General features: G+C 42.2%; 1 protein-coding gene across 2 annotated transcripts; it reads left to right on the plus strand.

The window, feature by feature from the left end:
• The first annotated feature begins 654 nt into the window (after positions 1-654).
• Positions 655-7,193, plus strand: LOC123114446 (putative disease resistance protein RGA1). 2 transcript variants are annotated; one of them, XM_044535929.1, is made up of 5 exons: positions 655-934; positions 1,775-5,248; positions 5,761-6,059; positions 6,608-6,696; positions 6,810-7,193. In XM_044535929.1, exon 2 carries the CDS (start codon positions 1,785-1,787, stop codon positions 5,193-5,195), a length of 3,411 nt encoding a protein of 1,136 aa, XP_044391864.1. In that variant the 5' UTR covers positions 655-934; positions 1,775-1,784; the 3' UTR covers positions 5,196-5,248; positions 5,761-6,059; positions 6,608-6,696; positions 6,810-7,193. The 2 variants fall into 2 exon arrangements, with proteins under 2 accessions (XP_044391864.1, XP_044391863.1); XM_044535928.1 differs by having other exon boundaries at positions 5,802-6,059.
• Positions 7,194-12,209: the final 5,016 nt, after the last annotated feature.

Raw genomic sequence — 12,209 nt, forward strand, 5'->3', positions numbered from 1 at the left:
AAAAAGACCCTGATAAGTACCTGACACGTGGCACTAGCACATGGCAACTCCGTACATTTTTTATTACAAGTTTAGTGACGTGAGTAGAGTAACTTTAGTTGCCAAGAATGACAACTTTCATGCTTCAGTTTATTTTCTATTTCTATTAAAACTTGTGTCACTGAAATTTGTCATGAAAAAACGTCAGAACCAGGGTACACGCACTTGAGACGTGGCACTTATCATCCAGGAAAGAAAATGACATGCGTAAAGAAAAAAAAAGCCTCCGCAGAATCGACCGTCGCGGACTACAGGGCCCGGAATAAAATACTACACTTAGGCTGGTTGTAATGGGTAATATCATAAGTTAGTATCATGCATATGATACTAGTGTATGATACTACCTTCCTAATGCATAGTATCATATGGTAGTATTATAGATGACTTTATTTATTGCCATGCATGACACATACTAGTGTAGCATTTATTATGATACGGTATCATGATATGATACTCAACCCTCTCTTACTTCATTTAATTCTATGCCACCTCATTAAAGTTGCCTAGTTGGCATGCATGATACTAGCTATGATACTTCCATTACAACCAGCCTTAGATCTAGTCTAGATGAAAAAAAAACTAGGACGCGTCGATGTCAAAAGAAAGATAATTCTTGCGTAAGCCTGAAACGAAACTAATCATCACCGCCGGAGCAATCGCCGCGGCCCGATCCCCATCGCCCCTCCCCCGCCGGCTCAGCTATAAGCCGCTTCCTTGTCGCCCGACCTCGCTCGTTCTCGCAGGCGCCAACCCCCCTCGCTTCTCGTCTGTAGTGTCGGCGGCGAGGAGGACTCGCGTTCGGGCGGCGTGTTAAAAGAACAAGAAGTCTGGTCGGGGCAGGGCAGGGATTGCTGGAGGAGTTCTCGGTGAGGCTCTTCTGCAGCGGCTCGGACTGGTGAGCACCTTCTGTCAAGCCCTCCATTTGAAGTTCAGAGCAAAAATTAATTTCTTATTATTTTGTTTACTGATTTTGTTTCAAATGTATTGATGGGATGCTTGAAGTTTTTTTTTTTTTGAGGGGACTGGATGCTTGATGCTTGAAGCTTTCATGTTAAATTATGCACTTCTAGTAAGGGTTGCATCTAAAAGATATGCAAATCTCTTCAAGTTACTTGAGCCGAATTCCTAATGTTCCTTCTATACCTGCTTGTTCTAGTTTCTTAGTTCTACTGCATTTCATTGCAAATCTGCATTCATCAACGTAATACATGTGTGTGGGTGTGTGTTTTGTACTTCTGTTAAGACCTGATGGTTTCAGTAATTGAAATCTGAGAGGGTGGCCTCTCTTTTGCTCAAAAAAAAAAAACCCAATGTAATGCGTACTTGTAGCCATATAGGTAGATGTTATTATGTTGGTATTTAGCATGCCCTTTTTCACTTCTTGGCAAAAAGAGGGATGTATACCCCAGCAGCACAGATATGCAGGATTAGAGCATTAACTACACTACCTATAGGCTAGAGAAGCCATTTTGCACAATTTCTTACAAGCCCTCGGGGACTAAAGTCTGTTTTCGCAAGATTCGAGCAGAGGGCAACTCAAGAGATAATTTCTGATGCGTATATAGAAAACTATCTTCCTGGTATACTTGTGGGTATCGACGTATCGTGTGTTGCAGAAGAGAACTCCTTGCCGAGTTCAAGCTCATCAGTTGATCTGCTCATCTTTTCCTTAACGTGCGACAACTTTGCACGACTGCTTGCAGACATGTACTGACAAATTCTATCATCATTGCAGGGTCCAAACAATGATGTCTGCAGCTGTCCAGCAGGTCGCTGGTGGTTTCTCATCAGCAGTTATCCAACGTGTTGTGGACAAGACGATGGACTTCCTTGGGGGCAACTATAATTTGAGCCATGCTACTGAAGAGCTTCTGGCCAAACTCCGCACAAGCCTCATCATGGTGAAGGCCATAACTGAGGTGGCTGACAATCAGATTATCATCAACACTAGTCTTACTGAGTGGTTGAGGAACCTTCATAATGCTGCCTATGAAGCGGAGGATGTGCTGGACAGATTTGATTGCCATGAGATAGTCACGGGAAAGCGCAAGGTGAGCGAACTCATATCGTCATCGGTTAGGGCCCTGAAAGGTTTGATTGTGCCTGATGAGAGCATGACACTGCTCGAATCTGTTGTGCAAAAGCTAGATCACCTTTGTAACACATCCATCACATTTTTGGAGCTCATAAAGCAGAGTAGGTCAACATCCATCAAGGAGGAGGGAGTTGGGGGAGAGACTACTTCTCGTGTTCCAGTTGATGTCAAGGTATTTGGGCGCGATGAAGTTTTAGAGTTGATAATGAAAATTATTTTGGGTTTATCTAGCTCTGAACCAGAATCCAGCGGAATAAGAGCAAAACTTGGGGAAAGGTACCGCATTAGTGGTGTTGATGTTATCCCAATTGTTGGTATGAGCGGGGTTGGGAAGACAACCCTTGCTCAAGTCATTTACAATCATGGAAAGGTGAAGGACCACTTTACTCAGAGAGCATGGGTGTATGTTTCAAAACACTTTGGTGTCAAGAGAACATTGCAAGAGATGTTGCGCTCTTTGAAAGGAAATGATTCATCTTTTGACTATGCTGATAGTCTGGAAACAATTGTCAACAACATTCAAAATGTCATCCAGCAGGAAGGAAGATTCCTTCTTGTGCTAGACAGTGTTTGGGATGAGATGTGTGACCAGTGGAGTAGTTTGCTTATTGCCATAGCTTGTGAACTGCCGGGAAGTGTAGTTCTTGTCACAACACAAAGCAAAAGGGTTGCAAAAACAGTGGCAACAGTGTGTCAAGTTCCACTAGAACCTTTGCCATGGGAGAGTTTTTGGCCAGTTTTCCAGTATTATGCATTTGGCACAACCAATGTTGCGGTTGAGAACAACCAGACTCTTCTGTTAATTGGTGAACAAATAGCAAAAAAACTAGGTGGTCTGCCATTAGCAGCAAAAGTAATGGGAAATCTGTTGAGATCCAGAATAACTGCAGATCAGTGGAAAAGGATCCTAGAGAGTGATTGGTGGGACATGAGGGAAGTTATTCGTGAAATCCTTCCATACATGGGAATTAGCTATCAAGATCTTCAACCTAAACAAAGGCAGAGCTTTGCTTTCTGTTCGATTTATCCAGAAAATTACTTGTTTGACAAAGATAGATTGGTCAATATGTGGATTTCTCATGACTTGATTGAACAAAGCGAATCTGATGACACTAGATTAGAGGATATTGGAAGCAAATTGTTTGATGAACTTGTGGAAAGATCATTTTTCCAGGCTACATTTGACAAAAAGTGGTACACTATGCATGATCTAGTCCGGGCTCTGGCAATTGGTGTTTCTTCATATGAATGCTTCCTTCACAAAGAGACCTCACGCGGCGCATCAGCAAATGTTCGCCACTTGGCTCTGCAAGTCAGTAATCAACTGCACATTCATGAACTCAACAAGTACACAAATCTGCGGACAATCTTATTGTTTGGTCATTGTGACAGTGATGCAATTTGTGATGTTATCGACACAATGTTGGCCAACTCAAGAAGTATTCGAGTGTTAGACTTGTCTCATTTGGAGGTCCTGACGAATATGCCGTCAAACATTGCATCCTTGAGAAAATTGAGGTTCCTTGATCTTTCTTTCACAAGAATCAGCAATTTGCGCAACTTACCTTCCAACCTTCAAGTTCTATACCTCCATGGATATGCCCGGAATAGTATTCCTCAAAGCATAAATAGGCTTGCCAACATACGACACCTTTATGTTGGTGCTACAGCTCTCTCTCTGATTCCTGGTATTGGGCAACTAAGTCAACTTCAAGAATTGAAGAACTTCAGTGCTGGAAAGAGAAATGGGTTCATGGTAAGTGAGTTGAAGAACATGCAAGAGTTATCTGGGAAACTTTGCATCAGCAACATCCACATCATTAGGAGCAAGCATGAGGCAATGGATGCCAATATGTCTGAGAAGAAGCACCTTCAGGCCTTGGAATTGAAGGGTAGAAATGTATCCAAAGATGTACTTGAAGGATTGCAGCCACACTCAAATCTGCAAGAGCTCATGATTGAAGGCTACGGGGCCACTACTTTACCAAGCTGGATGTTGCAAGGTCACATCTTTACAAAACTTCAGTCCCTTCATGTTGGAAACTGTCGACTTCTGGTTGTACTTCCACCATTTGGAAAATTCCCTTCACTCAAGCATCTCACCCTAGATAACTTGCCGTCAGTAAGGCATGTTGATGGAACATTTTTTGGCTGTCTCCCAAGTTTGGAGGACTTGACTATTTCTTCGATGACATCATGGACAAAATGGTTACATGCCGAAGAAGATCATGGCCCTCTCCTTCAACACGTCACAAGGTTTCGACTTCACAATTGCCCTTCACTGAAAGAAGTGCCGTATCTATCTTTCATATCTTCACTGTCAGAACTTGACATTTCAGCTTGTGGGGACTTTGTCAAGGCACTGCCACAGTATGTACAACTCTTGGCATGTCTCAAAAAATTAAGTATGTCTTACTGCGATCACCCAGTGCTATTCTCTGGGCATCAGTTGAAGTCACTTGAGTATCTATATCTTAGAAAATGTGGAGGGCTACGTTTGCTTGATGGGTTACATTGCTTTCCCAGCCTCAGGCAAGTCAATGTTTATGGTTGTCCAGACATTCTTACTGAATTCTCAGACCAATCAACTAGACAAGATGTGCAAGCTGTACCTCGGCTCACCAATATGATTACCGATCAGAGCCTGCTAAATAGAAATGGTTTTCTGCCCTCGGTGCAAGATTTGCTTGTTGCTTTTATAGATGAGCATTATTTTACCCCAGAGCAGGAGGAATGGTTTGAACAACTAATCTCCCTCGAAAAAATCGAGTTTGGTTTCTGTAATTTTCTTCAACGTCTCCCTTCTACACTAGCCAGACTTACCTCCTTAAAAGTACTTCACGTCAAATGGACAAACCCATTATCACTGGAAGGAGTTGTGCCTCATAATCTCCAAGAATTAGTCATGCAAGAGGTTACAGTTGAGACAGAAAATAATTTCAAACCTGGAGGATCAGAATGGGTGAACATTTGTCATGTTCCATATATTCGGCTTAACAAGAAGACAGTCCAGAATCGGGCAAATGATGCTGCTTCATCGTCTTCAACCCACCAAATTTGAGCAACCATCTTTCTGTTAAACTCGTCTCCATCTGCACTACAAATAATATTTCTGTAAGCATGTTTTCCACTCTATAAATTCTTACTATCTGAATATATTTTTAGGGGATGGTCTATTAGAGAAGAAGGATATAAACTGAAAGTGTCAACCACGCTTGTTTGAACCTGCAACTAGGAGATGTATGTAGTTACATGCTCTATGATGGTGAGAAGCTGATAGCAGTGGTAGCTAGTCCAACCAAAAGGTGGAAGTATTAGAAACATTGTGGAAATTGTTGATTGGGTCTGGTAGTTTGTATGGATGGTAATGATGTTCATGCATGTCTAGGTGTTGAGTATAGTACTCCCTTCGTCCCAAAAGTTGAGACACATATTTTGAGATGGAGGGAGTACTTCATTTGTAATTCTGGAAATTGTGGGCTGGTCAGTGCTAAAATTCCTGTCTGCTAATGGCCTAGGCGTTCTATCAATCAATCCTACTCAGTACTATAAGAGAACAGTGGCACTTGTGTCTGCAATCTCTCCTTTCCAGTTTCCAATTCATGTTTTGCTCTTTTGCTTTGCAGATCCCAACTTCTAATACTTTGTGATGTGTAATCTTTGTCAGTCTTGTGGAAGCAAGGTTGCGGCATGCTCACTGCACTTGGCCTGCAGAGATGGTGCGTGGATAAACTCTGGCTGGCTGGTGCACCCCTGTCAGCCGGTAGTTCTTAGAGGATGATCAAGGAGAAGGAGACTGACGACATGCGCACATGAAGGGCATCAAGGAATAAGTGGCAGGATTATGTTCCGGTCTTCTCTGTTGCTGCTGGTCCCTCGGACTCCGGTGTGGAGGAGGATATATAGGGAGACCGTCCTCACCAAGGTAATGAGCTTGTTGCTGAACCTTTGGTACTAACTGAACCGTTGCTACTAGGTATGTAGAAAATGGAACACTGTCAGGCCTATTTAACTTGACAATTATACACCTTTCATTTGCCATGTTAAGAATTCAGCATTGATTCTGCATAAATCTTTACCAAGATTCGAATTCTAGTATTGCGATGAGAGTTGGTATATATAGTGCCCTGTTCGGCAATCCACCAACTTCCGAAAATCCAAGGATCTGCGGAGCTAGGAAACAGCTCCTCCCTGATTTTCAACTACAGCTCCGGCTGCTCCGGAGCGGAGTTGTGGAGTCAGAGTGACTCCGAACAGGGCCATAGTATATACTCCCTCCGTTCCTAAATATAAGTCTTTGTAGAGATTCCACTATGAACTACATACGGATGTATATAGATGCATTTTAAGTGTGGATTTATTCATTTTGCTCCGTATGTAGTCCACCCAGTGGAATCTCTACAAAGACTTACATTTAGGAATGAAGGGAGTACATTCTTGTATCTGAGAATAGGTGGCACGAACTGGTTGCAGGTTGTGCACACCAGGGTGTTTGATCGAGATGGCGCCGCTGACGGTGGACGATGCACTCAAGCAGTATGTTGTAAGCTTTGCATCTGCAGGTACTTCACACCATGGAACAGTTGTTGCGTACATACATATATAGATGCATGATTGATAGCAACTCAACTTAATCAAACTGAACTGATGGTGTATGTGTGTGTGTATGGTGCAGTGGAGGGGAGGTAACCAACATGCTGTTCAGGAAGAAAAGAGGGAGGATTCAGATTCGTCGGAATACTCCTTTGCCGGCTGACACCGGTGCCGAGCTGAGCTGCAGATGACAATGCCTACTCATCTCGTAGTTCATCTGTTTAAATTCATGGTGTGCGTCTCTTGGTGCTGTCCCTGATGTGTTCAGATCGGCAAACCGTCGTGTAGCCATGTAGGTGAGTAGCTGATTAGCAGTTTTGTTACGTTCCCACACATAGCTCTTGTTACACTATGATGCCCTTTCCTACCTTGGATTCGATCACATTGTTTCGAAGGACCCTCGGTCGGGTTTGTGATACATAATCTGCACAAGATCTGAACAGCAAACACATGTTGAAAGCTTTCATCTGGTTCTTTTCTATTTTCGGTGTTTTTCTCCACAGTTTTTACCACTTTGTTTTTGACTTTTTTCAGATTTTTCCTTCTCCTTTTTTATTTTTAATTTAATCATTTTTAGTTCATGAACATTTTTTGATATTCGGGATAACCTTTAAATTCTTCAAATTTTTGAATTCATAATTTAAAAAAATGCATGGTCACTTGTAATTGCCCAAACAATTAAAAATCAAAAATGGTTTTTAATTTCAGAACTTTTCTAATAAATTTGTGAATTTTTTTATTTGGCGAACATTGATTTAAATTCTGGAACATTTTTTATATTCGTGATCATTTTTTAAATTCCCATGCATTTTTTAAATTCTTGAACAATTTTAAAAATCATGCATATATATTATTTTCATTTATTTTTGTAATTATCCAATATTTTTAAATGTTTGAACATCTTAAAGTTCCTGAATACTTTTAAAATTCATGAACATCTAAAATTTATGAGCATTTTTCAAATTCATCAAATGTTTTGAATAGACAAACATTTCGTAATATTCATGAACATTTTTGGATTTCTTAACAAGTTTTTGATTTCCGTAAACTTTTTATAAAACTCTGGAACAATTTTCAAATAAAAAATTAAATTAAATTCCAGAACATTTAAAAAAAGTGAACATTAAAATTCTGAAACCTTATTACAATTTATGAACGTTTTTATATTCATGAATATTTTTAAAATTTGCGAACATTTTTCAAATTCATGCACATATTTTTATTCATGAATATTTTCAGAAGAATTTGATAACAACATGTATGTAACTTTTTTAAGTTAAGCTGTTACAAGAAATTCATTTATTTAAAGGTTAAAAACCTTCACCCAAGTTTCAATTGCCAAAGGAAGAGCTTTATGTAAGAGCGGAAGCTGTAAAAGGTGAATTAGGGATTTATCTAGTATGAGATGATAGCCCTTCACCCCGAAGATGGAAAATTGGTCCATCCGTTTTTATTAATTTGCAAATTCTAGTACACAAATGATTCTTGGAAAAAAAATATGAAGTCTATGCATGGAGAAACAAACAAAAACGATGGGTAACTTGGCCAGCAAACGAAGCCCCACGTGATCACTACGTGCTCACGTGTTCTCGTCTACTCCACGCGTTTAGCGCTGAATAGAAGGACCCATCATCATGTTTGTGTTCTTTTGAGGGATTCTTTGTGGGTTTGTTTTTGGTTGGAACTTTTATTTGGGCCTATGAGGATCCAGGTTAGCTTCACTCGGTTGAAGGCTCTATTGGTATCTGACTCCATGACAGATGTATTAGGCCCATCCACTCAAAAAAATATGGATTATTATACCCATGTACTGGCATAGCATGCTTTCCCTAAAAAGCAGGATAAACAATGATGCAGAGCATCCCATGGACATCGTCATGTTAAGAGCTTCAATGCAAGTGAAATGGTACCATAATTACAAAGGTGATTTTTCTCCATTACGGGTGTCTACTTGTTACTTTTCACAATGTTATACTACTTGGAACTCCTACCGTTTGCACCTTTAAATTTGAGCCAAACGATGTATGTGAACCGGAGGACTTGCACAAGAGAGTTTCTACACCACCCGCCGGAGAAGTATGGAAGTGGGGCACGCATGAAGAGGAAAACAAAGAGGAATACGAGGAGGAAGAGGAAGGCGAAGAGGAGGAGGAAGAAGCAGAAGAAGAAGCCCCAACCAATCAGACAGAGCTTGGGGGAGTTGATGAGTGTTACTTTCACGCTCATCACACCTGAGTTTAGACCGCTTTCATCAAAACCAAGATATCCGCTTCGATATTGCTACTAGTGACTAATGAATGCAAACATTTATGAAATTCTATCATTATTTAGTTTTCATAGGAAATGGGGATATCGACAAAATCAAGCACATGTATGGAAATGACTAAAGAGGAGATAAGGAGAGCCAAAGTGGGAGGCACAGGAAGCCACCAGAGCGCAAGACGACGCCTCATATGAACACACATGCTCGTGTGAGTACTCATATAGCATGCCAGTGACGCCCTCTGATCCATCCAACAACTTCTATAAGTGGGTCAGCACCAGAAGGGCAACAGAACATCGCCGAGACATCCATCTTCATCATCCACAACAACCATAAACGCCGTCATTTTCCATCTCAATCTTCATAGCCATCTCGATCACCATCACCGCAACATTTATCCTGGTTAGTCACACCTTGTAATCGTCTATCGCATCCGGCAACTATTGTAAGACATATTATCAATCAATTAACCAATCTTCATGATGTGTTCTTCAATCGTTTCTTCTTGCGGTCTGATCACTATGTGTGAGTAATTCGGTAAGATAATGGGTTGAGGCTAGCCCTACAACCCTATGCATTTGTTGCAGGGATTGATGGAAGTACTATGATGTCTTGTTTGTGTGAAATAAAATTGCTTTGTAGTTGTCTCTTGTCTCGTTCGTGATCTTTGTCCTTGTAGGTACCCAGGATCACAAAGATCGAGCCATGGAGAGGCTAAGGGCAGAGAGACCGTGAAACACTATTCTGAAGACCTCTGACAAAAAGGCTTAGTACTGTAGTGTGAATCACATCTCTGGGGTAAAAAAGGTGTGGTCATTAAACACCCAATGCTTTTGTCTGATTTATCTTAATTACCAAGGCAACCCCGCGTGACGGATAGGGCCTTTGATTGGACAATTGACTCTTAATGCAAGACAAGTGCCGGTCAAGATGTAATTTGAACACATCCCCCACTTTGATACGTTGCAAGCATATCTTGATGATGACATCCAGAGCACAAACGAATATTATGATGATCTTGGAGACGGTCAGTGCCGCAACCGCTTGCCTGTCCTCCTTCCTTGAGACCATGTCGTCCTCCATGACGTCCCATAGGCCTGCGGCCTGCAGGTTGTTGCACTCCATGACCAGCGTCTAATCGATGTAGTTGTAGCAGGTGAGCATCGAGAACCAGAGATTAGTGCCGTTGCCGCCTCCAACGGCCTCACGCATAATCTTGCTCACCATGATCTCACTGCGGTTTCCGCTCCGCGCCAGGCTGCACGCACGGCTCAGCGAGCACCGTCGCCGTTCCCGTGGAAGTGGCGTGACTTTTTTTGCAGGAGGAAGTGGTGTAACTTGGAGCCACCCGACGCAGAAAGCTGCTGATCCCGCTCTCCCTCTTCGCTAGACATGGCCCAAACCGGACCTTCACTGGCGACCATAGCCGTTCCCTGGAAGAGGAGCGAGGCAGGGGAGTGAGTGGAGAGGAGAGGATGTGTTCTGGAAACTCGCTCTATAGCGTTCCATTCATGTTATGTCGTACTATATCCGTCCGGAAAAGCTTGTCCCTCAAATAAATGTATTTAGCACTAACGGAGGGAGTAGAAAGTAGTAGAAAACTACATAAACGTGACTCCTCCCTGAGGCATAACGCAGTAGGGAGGTGGTTCACCTACTGCTACATCACGTCTGTGTCATGATCATGACATTGCCAGGGATTTGGATTTTGGCTGAAATTTAACATTTGAGGCAAAATCTATCCATTTCGTTGAGGACTAGTAAAACTATATACCGGCCAAAACTGCATGTTTTGAATTCCTGGCCCAGCCCACGAACAAAACCGCAGCTTTCACATACCCGGTTCCGTTTCTCCCTCACCACTCCTTTGCATGGCGGCTGAAGGCTCGCGAGTCACGAGGCAAGTGAGAGAGGGCAACGACGCCTCCAGGGCTCCAGCCATCCAGGGCCGGGCCGGCAAAATTCGGGGCCCTGTGCGAAACTAAAAAATGGGGCCCTATCTCACAAAAAAATGAACTAACGAGCTATTATAATGTGTGTATATATATAATGTATAATGTACATAATAATAATATAATGTCTTACATAACAATTGGACATATATAAAAAGTCATACCTATCCAAATTCCGATGATCCGATTGATCTAATGAGTAATGACGAGGGACGAGGCGGGGCGGAGCTAGGATTTGGGTATAGGGGGCCAAGCCAAGTATGGATAAAAAAATCCAGTACAAAAGATAATTATCGAGAACAAGGTTGAGAACTTGCACACCAGCTTCATTAACATTTTCAGTACGTTGACAATTCAATAAGAAAATGAATTAATCTAAATGGTGTTTGGCAGCGTTGTCACTCCTCATAGTTGAGGAATCTCAGTTTCAGAAGCAAGTCACCTCAGAAAACGAATTAACTTTTGTGTTGTTTGGCGGAGGATTTATAATTTCTGAATTCTAAACTCATATGGTTGACATAGGAATTTTTACATTACAAATATGAGCTCATACAGGATAATTTGCATCAGGATAATTCCCAGGACGCATATATGAGATGAGAATCAAGAGAAATTAATATAGTGTGATGTGCTAACTGCTAGTTTGTTGGTTGAAGCAGTGAAGTACCTTGCTATCTGCTACATTGTGAGAAGCAGAGTAGGCAGTAGGGAGATCAGAGTTAGACGTGCGGCAAGGGCACACGGCAGCGGCGGCGGCGGTGGCAGAGTTAGATAATACGCTAATTATGGATGAAAGAACGGAGTCCAGGAGACTAGATCGAAGATTACGTTGTCGACTGGCCGCTAGTGGGCTTTTACTATTGACTTTTTCCTCTCTTTTTTGAAGTACACATTGAGAACTTGAGATGAGGGCCAAACTGCGATTATCCGCTCGTTGCCTGTACGTCTCCAAGTCCAGGAGGCGACGTTTCTTATGTTGCTGTAGGCACGATCGATTCGAGATTTGCCAGTTGTCGATCCCGAATTCCCGATCCTGTAGCTTTTTTTTAGGGAATCCCGATCCCTGTAGCGATAGGACGAGGAGTGGGAATTTCCTATTTGCCGCTCTTTGCGGCAAGTAGTCGACCGGACGCACAGGCAGATCGACGAGCGCGTTAGGATGGGCCGGCCCGTTCAACGTTAAAGTGAATCCGGTTTTGGGAATCTTCTAGGTGGTTCCCAGCCGGTTTCTCTGGTTTTGGGAACCTTCTATAAGGTTCCTGAACCG

This window comes from Triticum aestivum, chromosome 5B (assembly GCF_018294505.1).
Source record: "Triticum aestivum cultivar Chinese Spring chromosome 5B, IWGSC CS RefSeq v2.1, whole genome shotgun sequence".
Taxonomy (NCBI): Eukaryota; Viridiplantae; Streptophyta; class Magnoliopsida; order Poales; family Poaceae; genus Triticum; species Triticum aestivum.